Source organism: Venturia canescens, chromosome 7 (genome assembly GCF_019457755.1).
Source record: "Venturia canescens isolate UGA chromosome 7, ASM1945775v1, whole genome shotgun sequence".
NCBI classification, from domain to species: domain Eukaryota; kingdom Metazoa; phylum Arthropoda; class Insecta; order Hymenoptera; family Ichneumonidae; genus Venturia; species Venturia canescens.
This window is the reverse complement of record NC_057427.1, coordinates 16,781,703-16,798,566: the sequence shown is the minus strand read 5'-3', so window position 1 is coordinate 16,798,566 and position 16,864 is coordinate 16,781,703. Positions and strand designations below refer to the sequence as shown.

At 35.1% G+C, this 16,864-nt stretch overlaps 1 protein-coding gene and 2 long non-coding RNA genes across 7 annotated transcripts; 1 reads left to right on the top strand and 2 right to left on the bottom strand.

The window, feature by feature from the left end:
- Window positions 1–6,918: 6,918 nt before the first annotated feature.
- On the bottom strand, window positions 6,919–8,249 carry LOC122413941 (uncharacterized). Of its 2 annotated transcripts, none has more exons than XR_006261665.1 (3): window positions 7,852–8,249; window positions 7,202–7,307; window positions 6,919–7,127 (listed from the first exon to the last, which is right to left on the bottom strand). It is a non-coding gene; the product is annotated as an uncharacterized lncRNA (long non-coding RNA). The 2 variants fall into 2 exon arrangements; XR_006261666.1 differs by lacking the exon at window positions 7,852–8,249 and adding an exon at window positions 7,417–7,845.
- Window positions 8,250–8,313: 64 nt separating this feature from the next.
- Window positions 8,314–12,331, top strand: LOC122413939 (cobalamin trafficking protein CblD-like). Of its 4 annotated transcripts, XR_006261662.1 has the most exons (7): window positions 8,314–8,531; window positions 8,693–8,896; window positions 9,013–9,245; window positions 9,691–9,953; window positions 10,169–10,400; window positions 10,488–10,504; window positions 11,652–11,765. XR_006261662.1 is itself a non-coding variant. In XM_043424633.1 (3 exons), the coding sequence occupies exons 2-3, from the start codon at window positions 11,721–11,723 to the stop codon at window positions 12,266–12,268; spliced, it is 468 nt and encodes a 155-aa protein (XP_043280568.1). In that variant the 5' UTR covers window positions 11,008–11,146; window positions 11,652–11,720; the 3' UTR covers window positions 12,269–12,331. The 4 variants fall into 4 exon arrangements, 2 of the variants coding, with proteins under 2 accessions (XP_043280568.1, XP_043280567.1); XR_006261661.1 differs by lacking the exon at window positions 10,488–10,504 and having other exon boundaries at window positions 8,323–8,531; window positions 11,652–11,789; XM_043424633.1 differs by lacking the exons at window positions 8,314–8,531; window positions 8,693–8,896; window positions 9,013–9,245; ... (1 more) ...; window positions 10,169–10,400; window positions 10,488–10,504 and adding exons at window positions 11,008–11,146; window positions 12,116–12,331 and having other exon boundaries at window positions 11,652–12,035.
- On the bottom strand, window positions 10,714–11,144 carry LOC122413942 (uncharacterized). Its single transcript, XR_006261667.1, has 2 exons — window positions 11,016–11,144; window positions 10,714–10,861 (listed from the first exon to the last, which is right to left on the bottom strand). It is a non-coding gene; the product is annotated as an uncharacterized lncRNA (long non-coding RNA).
- Window positions 12,332–16,864: the final 4,533 nt, after the last annotated feature.

Genomic DNA, 16,864 nt, shown 5'->3' with positions numbered 1-16,864 from the left:
TGTGGATCTCAATACGTTTGGAAAATCTTGGAATTTTCAGGAATTACTTCACAAGCATGTTGCTACACGGAAAAAATTTCCAATACTCCTACCCTCAAAATGTTGTATAGCATCACCATACTAACCAATTAATGCGCAAAATAACAATTTTGGACACTCAATTTCAAGTACACATCAGTTTTAACTGAGGAACAAAAGATAAAATCTTTAAAATCTGACATAGCAAGTTTCTGAGGGTGCTCTTTCAGAATATGGCATTTATTTTGTAAAATTAAATTAAAATCTTCATTATTTTTGCGTTTTGAATTGAAAAGTCAAGAATTTTTCACGTTTTATTTCTTTTAAATCGATTTCCGTTACTGTTGCTGTACTCAAATAATCATACTATCGCCAGCAAAAGTGTTCTCAATGACTGACCTTTCCAGAGCACTGGTGATGAACACTTTTTTCTCACTTGATTTTTGCAAAATGGCGGTTTTCGCAAAACAGCATGATGAAAATTTGCATGATTTTTTTTCTCGAATGGCTCAACATAACAAAGAAATGTTCCAGAATAAAAAGTATAGAGAATCATCTAAAGAATACGTGTGATTTTTTTTTTTATTTTTCTAGCTATTTTTGTATTTTTCAATTTCGTTGTTTTGTAAAATTTTAAAAGTTCTGAAAAGATTCACACGCATTCATAGGATGATTCTCAAACAATTTTTGTTATGTAACATTTTTTTTAAAGCTGAAACTTTTTGAGAACAAAATTATGAACCTATTTATTATGCGATGGAGAATAATTTTTTTTTCAAACAGTTTCAACTTTACAAAAAAATTTGACAACAAAAATTGTTGAGAATCATCTAAAAAATACGTGTGACTATTTTCCGAATTTTAAAAATTTTTCCAAAAATTGTCAAAAATGAAAATTACAAAAATAGCTAGAAAATTTTTGATAAAAATCAGACGTATTCTTTAGACGATGCTCAATACTTTTTGTTCTGTAATATTTCTTTGTTACGTTGAGACTTTCGGGAAAAAAATCACGCAAAGTTACATCATGCTGTTTTGAAAAAACCGCCATCTTGGAAAGACTGTGTGAGGAAAGAGTATTTATACATACTTTTATAATACTGGTTACATCCAGTGTTTTGGAAAGATCAGACAATGAGAACACTTTTGCTGATGATGATATGGTTATTTGAGTGCAGCAACAGTAATGAAAATCGATTTGAAGGAAAAAAACGTCAAAAATTGTTGACTTTCCAATTCAAAATGCAAATACTGAAGATTTTTATTCAATTTTACAAAATAAATGCCAAATTCTGAAAGAGCATCCTCAAAAATTCCCTATATCAGATTTTGGAGAATTTTTCTTTTCTTCCTTACAAGGAAAGGTACTTTAGTGTCCGCCTCCGATTTTGATAATTTTTTTCTATCTTATAGTCCATCCAAAAATAAAAGACACGTATTTTTTTTTATCGGCCGAAAGTTATTTTTAAGGGGTGAAATCAACCCTCAAAGTTCGGCATGTTTTGCGTCTGGTAGAGTGTTTCATATAGAAGCACTCAACCGATCGAAACGAAACCAATTGCAAAATGTTCGGCTTGTCAAATAACCCATATGACATGTCCAACTTCTTATGCACCCTTACGGCAAAGGGGTGAACCACCCCCGAATATTCAGAATTTTTTCGTTTAACAAAAATTTACTATCCGATTTTAATAAAACAAACGCCATTTTGCAGAGCAAAAAAAAATAAAATCGACGTGTTTTCGGGTTTTCCTCAGATCAAAAAAATTAAGGGGGTAAACGCCCTTAAAATGTCAAATTTTGTTTTGAACACTGGCCCCTTCCAATTTTAGTATTCTTTTCATAGAATGTAGCTTATCAAAAAATAAGAAACACGTATTTTTTTTTATCGGCCGAAACTTATTTTTAAGGGGTGAAATCAACCCCCAAAGTTGGGCATGTTTTGCATCTGGTAGAGTGTTTAATGTAGGTTATATATGCGAGTTCCGTTTGATCGCTGTGTCGTAACGAACCGGCCGGGGTTTGACGTTACGAAGTGCGGGATAAATGTAACAAACGTTCGCACAGTTAGTGAATAATAATATAAATAACGCAAATCAGTTTATCAAAAATAGGTCTGGAAGTTGTAAGGAAAAATGTTCGTCAACCTATAATGTCAAATTTTCTTTTTGCGATCTGAAATATTATGGTTGATAATTAATAAAACAAGAACACACGGAACTGTTAGTATATATAATGTGAGAAACTCCAATCGAATAAATGTTTTCTAATTTATTTCTTGTGTCATCATTATTTTTGAATATTCCCATATCATGCTTCCTATTGAGTTTAGCTCTGCTCTTTACGATCCTTGTTTTGACTCCATCGGTTTGCAGCGGATTGATACATATTATTAATTGGTTGCCTAATATGTGTCCTATGATTTTCTACTATTTCTTCATGCTGATTGTGGCAACGTGATTCAAGAGGTTTCCAACTATATGATCATCAATTGCACATTTTGTACATCATATTCTCAAAACATGCAGTTTCTGGTCTTGATATAAGTGTAGTTATTCTTTTTCCACCTGGTCTGTCGAGTAATAAATTTTGAAACTTGTTCCAAAAAGTCTTTGGATGTTTTTTTTGCTGATAATATGAAAAGTTGAATCTTTGGAATGCGGTAGCCAAACACAAATATTGACAACAATACTTATGAAATGACGTGTATGTTGAGTATTCCTATTCTGCAAACTGCAAATGTGGAATTATTGGTGAAAACATTGATTACGATAAGTCTACAGTTGCTCAGTTTTGGATGCGATTAAGTATAATACCTGCCAACATCATGGAAATCTACAGAATTTCTGAATGTCATGTGCGCTATATCATTTTAATGTAACATCATGACTTCTAACAACTTTTCACTGTAATACTATAGATTTGGATCATTGAAATATTAACCAACTATAAAATTTATATACTGTGCCATTCATTTTACTTTTTGACTGTCACCGTAACATAAATATGAAGTGAAAAATTCATTAGAAAAGTCTTCAGTTGCTCATTTATGGATGGATTTGAAATTGCTGTCTTCCAAACTCATTGCGCAGATACATTGAATCGCAGCAGATATCTGCGAACTCTGAAATTTCTGTAGATAAATATATGTGCTAATAAGTATCACCCCCTATCTTTGATTATGGTATCATGTAATGGAACTTGGTTGAGCAAGTTTTAAAGTGTTACTTTTCAAATAGTATTGAAGTTTGTATTAATGCGGTATGGAGCGAATATCTTCAAACTTACATACTTTTGTGTCGTAGGATGTGTGCCAATCATTCAAATTATTTACTCCAACTGTAGCATGTAATCTGGAAACTTTATCACAAAAGTCTTCAGCTTTTCTAAATTCCTAAATTTTTCTTTTTCTATTTTATTCGTAGTTTTCAAATTTCTAAATTCTCCTAAAATTGTTTTTCTCCAAAACCAATGCAGGTACCTTAAACGTCTTTGAATTCCGTTGCTCTGTTGAATTAAATACGCTCAATTTTTTTTGCGTCTTTGAGTTCTGACATAATAAATGTTTCCGGATACCTTTTTTCGGCAACTATCAAACTGTAGATAATTGGATCTCAGCGGCCACTTGCAAACTGTATTTCATCGGGGGCACGTTTTGGATGACACGAAAATGTCTAGATTCAGAATGCGAAAGCGACATTTAAAAATGGCCAATTCTGTTGGATTTGTTGTGTCTTGAATTTGATCTATCATTTCTCTTTTCCGTTCTTTTTTCTAACGTTATAAGCCGAAAATCATATCTCGGCCCGCAACACGCATTGCTCCGTGTTCTTGAGTTTCTAATGGACAAAACATATTAGAGTACAAGGAAAAAAATCGTCAAAGTCCAAGGATAGACCTGTGACGAAATATTTCCAGTACAATTTAGACGAAAAATAGTTCTTTTTTCGTGGAAACCAATATTATAAGCCGAAAATCATATCTCGGACCGCTACCCGCTTTCTACCGTGCTTTTGGGTTCCCAATAAGCATAGCATATTAAAGTGCAAGGAAAAAAATAGCTAAAGTCTAAGGATAGAACTGTGACGAAATATTTCCAGTACAATTTTGAAGAAAAATAGGTCTTTTTTCGTGAAAACCAACGTTATAAGCCGAAAATCATAAATAATTCATAGAAATTTAAACTAAAATCCTATAGTCATCTGAACATAAATAAGGAACTTCTAAGAAAAGAGACGTGATATCAAACCATAAACTTCCCCTAGGAAAAAAAAGGTTGGGACAAGTACATTGATGGTCCGTCGTTTGCTGATAATTCCATCCATAAAAAAAACTTTAAAAAAATTTTTTTTTTAATTGTAAAAAAAATACAGAACAATTCGAAAAAAATTTCACAAATCTTGAAAAAACATTATATTTAAAAAAAAACTAATTTGTATTTATTTTTTAAAGTTTCAAAAGAATCAAATAACAAGTAAAAAAATAAAAAACCGAAAAATCGCGCTTGAAATCATTTTGGAAGCCGATACCTCATTCTTCTCATTTGATTCGAACTGTTAAATCAATTGAAAACAATTTCATCTAATTTACGTGCAGGATTAAAATTTATTATATCAATTCAAGGTCAAGTATTTTCTAATGAATTGAAAAAAGTTACCACTTTAATTACGTGCAGCACTAAACTTTATGATATCAATCGGTGGACAAGTATTTTATTAGTAACTCCAAATTTTGACATTATTAAAATGTTCTAAGAAGCTTTTAAATCCAAAAAAATCACATGAAAGCTAGTCATTTGTTACTCTATGGTGGCAGAGACTTATAAGAAAATCGATTCTTCTTAGACTTTCAGGATTCTCTGGTATTATTCACAAAATTCGACGTCGATTGGATCGATACTACAAATTATGTTTAAATATGTGTTAAAAGTACTTGTCTGGCCCATCACTATTCATTCAATAAAAAATCAATCATAAAAAAACGAAATTGTACGGCAGAATCTGGTTAAAAATTTGTTGGAATGCGATTCAATATTAGTTTAATCGCTCCGGTAAAGAGTCTCTGGCAGCAACTCGTCATATCTTATAAATGTACTTGTCTCAGAGTCGCTGCCGCGACTCTAGATATTCTTAATAATAGTATAGGTTAGTTCTTATTCCGAATGGAATTCATTCGCTGAAAGAATAAATGGGAAGTAAAAATTGCCGTCATTGAATAATATAAACTGAAGTTATTTTGGAAGCTTGAACATATATATTATGTACAATTTTTTTCATTTATCGATGCACAATAATATCCCTTGTATGTTGCGGAACAATTTGTTTCCGTTTTTTTATTAAATCAGTGCAGCCTAAATCTTCGTACTTCTTGAGACTATATCTGTCAAACTAGATGGTCAATCACCTTGATTTTTTTTCTCAATATCTGTGATATCCTGCTCTAGCTCCTCCTCGCTTTTTATAAACTTCCTAATTTGAGTTGAGTCAACTTCAATTACATATATCTCGAGTTCAGGATGGTGAAAATTGTTAAAATTTTATAGAGCTGTTGTTCATATGTTAAACAATACGTATGCCAAATTTAAATAATTTCCTAATTTAACTGTCTCGTGGAGGAACTACCTTAATTATGTCAACGCTAAAAGTAATAAAGACAGCGCACTATTAAAAGCAAACAGAACTAACGATATTACAGAATTTCCTGCCCGGACTCCACTGAGAATTATTTATTTTTCGATATTCGTCTCGTCTTTGGTTGTCTCAGCTGCTTGCAATCGACAAATTGATAGTGCGATTTTTTGTACGAAATTAATTATAGTGCGATACATTTCTTTTTCATTTTACTTTTGGTTCCATTGCAGACTTCATTCGACCCTGTTATGTCAAAAATGATGAATTTAATGAGACCCAGAGATCGTCTTCCTCGAGATTTAATAGGACTCGATCAGGTATGCCAATAGTTTTTTGCACGAAAGTTTTCTTTCGATGGTTACCACTGTTAACCAGGTGTTATAAGACGCTTAATTACGCAGAGAGAACGAAAATTAAAAATTACTATAATATATATGCGTATTTTGATAAGGTTTGCCGCGAAAGAGTTGCCTTACCAATAACGAGCAACGCTCTGCTAAAAACAAACAACATAAAGTTGCCTTGTAAATTGGTTAAAATTCCGACCGGTCGAAGTGACAGTTTAGGTATGATAATGACGCAAAAAAGCAGCTTCTTAAACACCATAAATTACCAGTAAGTCGAAATGTAAGCAAGCGATTTTTTAACCGATTGCTTGCTTATTGAGATCCATTGTTTTTTAGTATTCAGCACTTTCAAGATACTGGATTGATGAGCCGTTTAAAGCAGATTCACTTTTCGAGACCTTACACACCCAAAGACTTGTACAGTGATGTGACTCTGTGGTGTGTAGCTCCGTGTTTTGGCTGGTGGTTTCATTGTCGCTCTGATTATCTTCTTGTGCGAAATGTTTGTCAGCAAATACACGAGACATTCACGAGCTAGGTTTTTGTGTATGAATTACTTGTAAACGCATAAAAGATTCATTGTTTTTTTTATATTCAGTAGAAGTCTCACAGCTGCAGTGATTTTTCTAATTTTTTTTGCTGTTCAATCAATGAAGCGTGTACATAAGGATACTGAGTGCTTCTAAAAAAAATGTAAAATTTGATGGAGTACTGAAAAAATCACATAACATAAATTTAAAAGTTCTGAAAATAACCAAATTTCTAAAATTTTCTAAAAGTTTAACTCTCACTTTCTATTGATGTAATACGATGCTAGTTGCTAAGAATACAAACAAGTCTTTATAATGTTATGTCATCGATGAGTGTTGAAAAAATAATTTTATCTTTATTTAGAAACTGTATTAGAAGAATTAAACACAAAGTGACAGATTTTGCTTGTACTTCGGTGTTACAAATATACTCAATAAATTTATTCAAAGAATTCAATGATTCCTTGGATATTCATGTCGCTGACTGCTTGTAATTTTTTGTACTCATGAGTTTTTTGCCGCACATGGCACAAATGGCTTTTTTGTAGGCACAAGCTTGACAATAATGCGAGCCAACCTGATGAACCTTTTGTCTGCATATCCTGCAAATCTCAAACTTAGCCGTGTATGGATTGAAGCGATTTTTTGATGCAGATAATGCTTTGTTTTCACCAACTTTACGTCCTCCACTTTCTACTGTATTTCGAGCTCCACATTTCCAAGGATCAGGTGTTATCACTTTGCCCAATTTTTGTTCACACTTCTCACAAACCATTTTTTCCCTGTCAGAACAATATTATTTTTATCATCAAAAGACACCAAGTATTATTAAAATCATTACAGTTTTCCTTACAATATATTTTTTCATTGACTTTGCTTTCATAGACTCACCAGCGAATTAAAAATAGTCATATCTAATCGTCTGGCAACCGTACAAATAAAGTTATTCTTCCAGAAATATGTTATGAAGACATCATGTTTATTTTTTCAACGCACTGTTACCAAACGAGCACTACTGTTACAAATCCGAACGAATAAGACGTTTATTCGTCCAATTCGATGAACGATAAAAATTCTCAGCAATATAGAATTCGGATGATTAGCCTAATATAAAATAGTACGGTAACCTGGTCGCTGGACAGTGCGTCGGAAATAACAAAATATTCGGAAGACTTTTTATAGCTTTTATAGCATTTCGTTTGAGGTTATATTCAAGAGACTCGGTAGTTTTAGGACAAAATTATGTGTAATTCGTAATCATTAAAGAAAACGATTCAGGACTCAGGAAAAGCTTTGCATTTCCATTCACATATAACATGTACTCACGCTTTATTTGTTTTTAAATTGATGATTATTATTATCGATGGTATCTATAGTGTCACGGCAGACATTTTGTATATGACAAATGACAACGTTTAACCTCCGTTAACTTGGCCCCCCCATTTAATTATTTTAAACTTTCGTTAATGCAAATCGTTTGAGAGTCGTTAGAGAGAGTATGAGAGAAAAGAAAAATTGTTTGAGAGTAATTATTTTTTTGGCAAAAATGATTTTATTTTTTGGCGTGAAGCTGGCCCCCATTTATTTTATCTCCTGGAAAAATGGACTTAGACGTTTCATTTTTTTTTTAATCGTTTGAGAATCGTTTGAGAGAGATTGAGAGTGAAAGAAAATCGTTCGAGAGTTGATATTTTAATTGATATTAAATGATTTATAATTAGGTGATTTCACCTAGAGTCCCTAGAACTGAGGCACTTCCGGTGTGCGCAGCGGGTATGCGCAGTGCACTTGCGCAAAGCACATGCTGTACATGCATGTGGGATCAGCTGATCAGCAGCTACAGCAGTCGACCTACATTTTATACTAATATATCTTAACGTTTTCCAAGCAAGCTATCGATCAGATAAAATGAACTGCCGGACTGAACGATCAGTACGAAAGATTAAAAGTTTTATCCCTTTTCACCAGCCAAGATGCTATGAGGATTGATTAAAATCAGATATAAGGTAAGTAAGTTTTTTATTTTATTTTCTTTTTGGAACAGCTAGCTTACCAGCTGTTTTCTCCAAACTCCTGCAGTTTGCTCATTATCGTCTTTCTTTGAGAAAATTTCAATCGTGAAATTTTGAAAAAGCATTCGAGGAAATCGATGGTCGTGCATTTACAGGAACGAAAACGTAGGCGAAAAATACTGGAGCAAAATGCAGGATTACGAGCCAGCATGCCCGCGTTTCGCTCATCAGCTGATCTACGACTACGTGAGAAAAATTTACTATTTGTTCGGAGGGACAGCATCGAGGCTCTCTAGTATCTTCAAAATGAAGTTTCCGATATCATCGATCACGATGACGACGAGGAGCAAATCAAAGAGGTTTTTTTATTTATTAAATAAGCGATTTTACTGAAAATGCAAATTTTCATATTCACTAATTTCATTATTTATAACATTTAGAGTTTATCAAAATTGTATCTTTTTTTCCAACACAGTTTCAACTACTCGCATCCGTCATATTCCGGGAACAGGAGTCAGCCCGAAACATCGATTTATCGTCGTCTTCGAGCACCGAGGATTCCGAAACATTTGAAAAAACGCAAGAAAACTTCACGTCCGTCGAGCCGAATATTGTATGATAAGTTGACGGAATTTTTTTCCGAATCGCTCACGCAGCCTCGAGACAATTTAATTGCTTTATTGCCATTATGATGAACGAGTGAAACCGGTGAGATTTTTTATCAGCCATTTTCTCGCTTCTCTGCCTTCACTTTCAAAGAAATATAAATCTCGAGTACAAAATAAAATGAAAAAGACAGAAAATCCTGCATGTAAGAGAAGCAAAATTGTAAGGGCACGAGAGCTTTTTTCTTCCAAAGCAACGTTGCTTCACATGATTTTAAGCGAAAAAAAAGAAAAACAGTATAAATATTTGATAATTCAACAATACAACATCAACTGGTTATCGCAATATTCGTTCAATCATTTACTAATATCTTTCGTCGTACTTGAAGAAGAAACTAAAAAATTTGAATTCGAGTCAAAAAAATTCTCATTTCTTTTCGCTGGGCTACTCGTTTTTTTTTTTTTTTTAATTTTGTAAAGACGAAAAATTATTGGAATACATTTATATTTTGGACTTATCATTCAAAAAAGAATTTTCTTCTAAATAGGGTAGTCGACGACTCATTGTTGATTGACAATGATACTCCCAATCGAATTCGGAGTAGAGGAAATTAGTGAGCGGTTCAAAAGAAGCAGTCACTGCGTGGCTCAAGAATGTCCCACATTGTTGCGTAAAGGTCTTCTGGAGTTGTTCCCTGGCTGTGTCGAAGTGGCCTCACCGCAGTTTACCATTATAACTCTAAGTCAAAAATTAAGTGATCAAAGTCACCCGTGGAGCAGGGAAATGGAAACTGAGAAGCTGGCTATATTCGTACGTTTTTCCAGTTATTACCAACTTACCAGCGGTTTTCTCCAAACTCCTGCAGATTGCTCATTATCGTCTTTCTTTGATAAAATTTCAATAATTCATCGTGAAATTTTGAAAAAACACTAACTTTGAACAATTGAAATATAAACTATTCTTATATGCATTTTTTTTTTTTTTACACAGTTACATAAATATTCTTGTGATTGGTGAAATTTCAGCTGTGTTTTGCACCGTTCCAAAAGTTATAGCAACGCAACTGGGCGAGGTTCGTTCGGGGCTGGTTTTAACAGCGGCTGTTACATCCGATCAAGAAACTGGAGAACGCAGGTTGGAAACTGGTGCTATGGTTTTTATGATTGCTGTAACTGCCAACCATTGAATAACGAAGATGCACAATCCGAGGTTCAGCCTCCACCCTTCTACAAGGACGTTTCATCGTAAATCAAGCTGGTATAATTGAATATTTTATTCTGGAACTTCTTTGTTCATTTTTCAATGATCAATTCTCATTGATAATCTGAAAAATTATTCTTAAAGTTCTCCCCACGATCCAAGTACGTTGAACAAAAATTTAAACATTTTTGAACCACCTTTTTTTATTATTGTTTTCAATTTTTGTGATTATTGGATAAATGCGGACCCCCGTGCTGTTGGCATGGACTGAAGCGATTCATTTTGTTGGTAGGAAAATAATTTTAGAGTAGAGATATATGATAGTGAATTTATACGGAGTGACGAAATGAATAGTAGAATTGTACAGTACTTTCTAAGATATTGAGAGCACAATTTTATTGAGACCCAAGAGGCATGCTTAAAAATTTGATGTTCTGTACAGACTGGGCAGCTCTGGGAACAATCAGTAGTTGGAAGAATGTTGTTGGTTATCCAATCGGTAACGTGAAATCCGTACCCTGTTTTTATCAAGGAATGAATGCATTGATGAGGAATTCATGCAGAACTTTTTTTTAGAGAAACTTAAACTTGTTGAATATAACCTCAAAAATTGATATTCCATTTTACTGAATGCATCGCAGTAAAATACTAAAGAGAAATTACATATCACACCTGTCAGCTTAGTCAGAGATGAGTCTGAGTTCTTTGGCTTAGTATTGTAGGCTAAATATTCTCGACAAAGCGCTGAAAACACCCGACAATTCGTACGAACTCATCAAATCCGATACGCGAGCCTCTGCGTGGTAAATATTTGACTTTTGCAAATCAATTCGAACTTCTCTACACGATATTTCTCTTTTTGAATTGCGATAATCATATTCTATTACTTTGTAAAATATTATTCAATTGTGTTCCTATATATGATGGAATCAAAAATCGTAATTGTATCTTCGTAACCAGATTAGAAAATTAGGTTATGCTTTGGAGCTTCGCTGTGCTCTACCATTTTTTCTTTCTTTATTTCGGGGACTATTTATTATCTTCTTCGGAAAAGCGGAACTCAATTATCCGAAAAAAATAATTCGTAGTACATATCCATATTTTCGGTAAAATAGATGAGTTAAGAACAAATAAATCGTACCATAAACTATTGTTTGTGAAAGGGAATCGTTAATGAGATTTATTCTGTGTCGGTATTTTCAATGTTCAAAAATGTAATAGCAAAAGTTTAATGCTACTGGGATCTGAAAAGAAGCTCACCTATTTGGTTTTGATTTGTTACATACAAAAGTTTGAACGTTGTTACAGATCTGGATAACACGAGCTGGCGTCAATCCAAATTGGGAACTTATAGCACCAAAAGGATTTAGATTTTATATGCCAATAAGGAGTGCAGGTCGTGGATGGTTAAATGCAACCACAACAGCATATGTCGAAAGTCGTTCTCCGTCTGTCAGTGGTGACAATGAGTTGCCAACCGAATTGGCAGTAAAGGAAATTAGTGAGCGGTTCAAAAGGAGCAGTCACTGCGTGGCTCAAGAATGTCCCACATTGTTGCGTAAAGGTCTCCTGGAGTTGTTCCCTGACTGTGTCGAAGTGGCCTCACCGCAGTTCACCATTATAACTATTAGTCAAAAATTAAAGTCATCCATGGAGCAGAGGGCAATGGAAATTGAGAAGCTGGCTATATTTGTATGTTTTTCTCTTTTTTATCGACTTATTCCAGCAAATTTTATAAAGGTTTCAATATCAAATTCTTTAAATTATTACAGGTTGTTCTGACAGCATCTGACATCTGCACGCAGTCAAAGATGGTCGGTTATTGGGCTGATTCCATAAATCCTTTCAGCGGACAACCCTATCTCAATCCCCTCAAAATTAGTTTAATTAATTTCGTTTTTTTGAAGTTAATCGTCAACTCATGATCCTCGATAATGTTCATTTTCTTGATCGCCGAGCCAATAAAGCCTCTCGTTCACACTGATAAACCTATTTTTCTTTTATTGTCCTTCTCATTATGTTTCGATTCATCGTTCAATTTAAATTAAGCATTCATAGTAGGGCATCAAAGAATTCAATTTTAAAGATTTGTGAAATTTTTTATTTGACATGACGTCTAACAATTTAGACAACTTTAAACGTAATTGAAATGTTTTGTAAACACTAAAATCAACGTTGTACATAATCTGATATTTCTTAATATTCAACATCTTTTAAACTCTTATAGCTATTCATTTTTTTTGCATTCAAAGGTAGCATAAAAAAAATATATAAATACGTTGAAAACAAGAATATATATAGTGCGTCGAACGGAAAAATCAGAAATATTCTTTTTTTCTTTCTTTCAATTCTTTCACCGTTTTTGCGTGACTCGTAGAAAAGCACTGTCGATGTATTGCCATGAATCAACTGTATAACTCTATAATTTACCATTTTATAGATATATTTACACCTGATATGAGATGATATAAGGAATTTGGCATTAATTGCTATCACAGCAAAGAGATCATTGATAAACGAGGGAAGTTGATTATTGTACACGAAGGCTATGGACTTGGAGCCCCATGAAAGAAAGTATGAGATACGAGACACTTTTAGCTCGAGTAATGCTCTACACTCTATAGAAATCACAGTTCTGTTGTTCTAATGTACAAGATGAGATGCGGTAAGACATCTGTCTTAGCCGATGCAGGTGTTGTGTTTTGCTCCAAATCGTTAGAGCACTCCCATTTCTTCATGTTCCGAAATGAATATCCGGTGAAATGGTTTGCCATGTAAGCAACTATACCAATCAATCTGGAATGAATAAAATAATAGTGTACAAGATGTCAAATTACTCTATTTATTATATATAACTCAAACTCTTGATGTGGAGTACTAAAAATTCTCACCGGTACAGGACTTCATTTTCTTCATCATCTTTCAGTTTTAAAACGGTTGGAAAATTTTCCAGATTAGATCGCACGCCGTGCAAGTCTGTGGTACAAACGCGAACATCTGCATCAATGAGCAAATGCACACCCAGTCGATTTATTCGGGTCATTTTCCCAGGGCAATCCTTGTTGAAACATGGTAATTTTGTGAGTTGCGGCCAGAAGTTGAGAGCATTTTCCAAGGCACTGTACCCAAATTTTTGTATGATTCTGTGATTTGGTGACATCACTACCAATGAGTATTCTCGCTTGCACGAACGGGTACACTCTTCAAAGATATGCAAACTGGGTTCCGTTTTCATAGCTAGGTTTAGGAAGTTGTAAATGCTATCATACGCACTCAGTGCGTACGAGACCGTCTTATTTACCGTTTGCACTTTTGGTTTCGGTGTATACCTGTTGAAACATATATTATAAAAGATAGTTAAACACAATACATTTATGTTGAAGGTACGACAGTCTTTCGATATATACGAGATTCTCTAAACTGTCATCAAAAAGAATAAAACTAATTTACGTTGTAAAAAAAAGTGTTTGAACAATTCTTCTTACAGCTCTTGTTTTGTTGCTTTATTCCAAAGCGTTGATTATGCCCGGGAGAAAACAAAATGGAAAAATAAACTATACTGTTGATAGTTCTAAGAAGTACACGAGAATTGAGAGTTCGAGGGGCATCCGCGGTCGCGGCGATGTAAAAATTTGACATTTTACATTTCGAGGTTACGTTCGGGTTCATTCATCAGCTGACCCAGCTGACCGCAACACTCAACTAAAAGCACACGGTAATATTCATGTATGCGCACGGCACGGGCGCACGGTTACAGCGTCCACCTTGAGCGTCCAATTCAATAAACGCCTTACAGCAGCCTCTGCTGCTAAAAGCATGCAACCCGAACGTACCCTCGATGTATAAATATTGAAATGTCGCGTCTTTACAATAGAAAAAGAAAGGAATGAAATCCTATGAATTATTTTTATTATAAAGTTGTTACGTTGCGTAAACTAAAAAAAAATACAATACCAATTCAGAAGAAGTCGTGCCCGTTCCATATATGTTTTTTTTGTGACTCCAGTAGTCAGCGTTTCGACAACGAATCGAAGTATCGCGTTGGTGGAATTTTTAATTGCTGCATCATAGCTGGGATGGTCGACAGCTCCGGATAATAGAATTTGTACTATGGAATCGAAAGCGCAAGTAGATTCAACGAAGTAACATTTTCCATTGATTTTAACAGGCTGTTGCAATTTAGAGCCATTTTCCAGGAAAAAGGGTTTCATTTTTCGTCGTGTTGTATCCGGTTTCGCATCAATCCGTCTGTTGATGTATCGTATTTCGGGACATGACCGTAAGTATATTCCTTTCTGCTTCATATTGCCATTTTCCTCGGGTTGAACAACATTTGACGTCTTATTCGTTATTTCATCCTCCCAAAGCATTGCTTGCTCAGGCTCTTTCTCATTGCGGCTGTAGGAATGGTCCCATGTGATTTGCTCATTGCCTTCTTCATTGCTAACCTCATCGGTGTCAAACGTAGTCGGATTGACGAATTCGGATCGTGGAACTTGATTTCTCCAATTTTCCAATGACCATGGATCGGAGTCAGTCTCAACAATCACTGGATTTTGTTGGTCAATTTCGCAAAAGCTGGAAACATTGTGGACATCGGCTTCTTCATATACCTGGTCTACATTTTCATGTCTCGCAGCATGCGCAACGAAAAGAAGACTTCCCCCCTCGATATCTCGCAGGTGAGTAATCAAAAAGTTGTCCGCACGCCGTAGTCCTTTTCCGAGCACATTGGTTTTGATATCATTAAAGTGGCTTTCAATGGCTGCCGAAGATGCACTTTCGTTGCTGTCAGGGGTTGTACAATTTGTCCAAATAGGGAAATCTAAAGCCAGATCTCTCAACAGTGGAATAAACCCAGGTACGAAGAAGGCATTCATTTCACGACCTTCAATTTCAGCTGCAGTGGCTGTTGCACGAATTTCATCGACCCATTTCACAATGCTTTTTATTTCGCCACTGTCAGATTCACTTTTAACATAATCATCGAGATCATCAATAGGCCGAAGGTGTTCAGTGGGTTCAGCGGTATCAATTCCAACTCTTTTACCAGTGGCAACGTTTTTAGTAATTGACTTTTCAAGCTCGTTTCGAATTTCTAAGACAGTTTTTGAGGATGGAATTTCTTTCTTTTCTCTTTCAACAGTTACTTTGACAACTGTGTCGAGGTATTTTTGAGCTGCCACTGTCATTGTGTACATTAGTAATGTTCTGAACAATGTGATGTTCGACGATTGAATCATTAAACCAACACACCTCAGAAAAAATTGCTTCACTTCTACATGAGCAATAGCCTTCCAACATTTCCACTTCGACACAGCGTTCATGTTGTGAGCAACATCAATATGCAGAAGGGTTGGAACTTCTAGAGGTTCGTTTTTTAATAATTGTTCGAAACAGTATTGGACATACTTTTTCAATGACATGTCGTTGAATTCTTTACAGAGCGCATATAAAAGAGCTTTAGAATGATCGCATACAGCTCTTTTTGGTTTTGGAGCACCCGCTCGCAGGAAGCAGTGAATCCATACGATAATCGTGCGTGCGTCGTGTTTTTCTGAGAGCATTTGGTGAACCGGTACAGTCAATTTGTCATAATTGATAACCATGCTGTATAGGAAAATCGGGCCACATCGGGTCTTGTTGTTTCTCACCATCTTCTTCACTAAACTTCCAGTCGCATCGATCATGATTGTACTGTTGATGTTTCTCTTACAGTACTCTTTGTACGCGTGGAGCTGAGATGGAGTACGATAAACAACGAGGAAAGGTGTCGATGCGATGAACTCGATTTTGCCACAAAATTCTGGGCGTTCAGATATTTCTTCAATGGAAGAATTTAGATCATTGCTGTTCAAAGTCCCCAGCCCCAAATCCTCGTCTACACGCGCTTTCTTTGCTCGTCGAAGCACCACTGCATTGGGAAGATAGGGTGGTTCTGCATCTCCAAGGCTCATTTCTTCTCGGGCCTTGCGCTTTCTAAAATTTGACGCGCCTTCGTGCACCAAATCTTTTTGCACGTCTTTTCTATAAGACCCATTTAGTGGACGTTTAACAAACTCGTGCGTCTTGTTTCGAGTGTCATTCGTCAAAACTTTGAGGATGACACTCTCTCTATTCTTCGGATCCTCTTCAATGTAAGCTTTAATTTCGTTCCCACATGATTTTGCCTTGCACCGGCCGGATATTTTAACAAATTTATTGATTGCAGCTCTGGAAACTTTGGCACGTTTGAAGACGTATGCGCATGGAATTTTTGTTTGGCGTGATATGGCAATTGCTATCGTATTGGTCCATACCCCTTTTTGCAACGTGGATTCTTCGCTTCCAGAGCAGGAAACTGTAAGGGTAAGTTAGTCGAACGATTATAGTGATTATGGTATAGGTAATAATCAACCGAGAATACAAAAAATCTTGTTACTATCAATCGGTTTTTTTTCTTATTTATATTGCATATCTAATTGGCGAGGGGGATTCAGGAGCATGCCCCATTATGAAAAATGACCATGTCCGTTTTCTTA

What these genes read in the sequence shown, in the direction of transcription:
- LOC122413939 (XM_043424632.1), top strand. An exon ending in TTGAGAAGCTGGCTATATTT is followed by an intron (nt 12,036 to 12,115) that starts GTATGTTTTTCT and finishes AAATTATTACAG; the next exon opens with GTTGTTCTGACAGCATCTGA.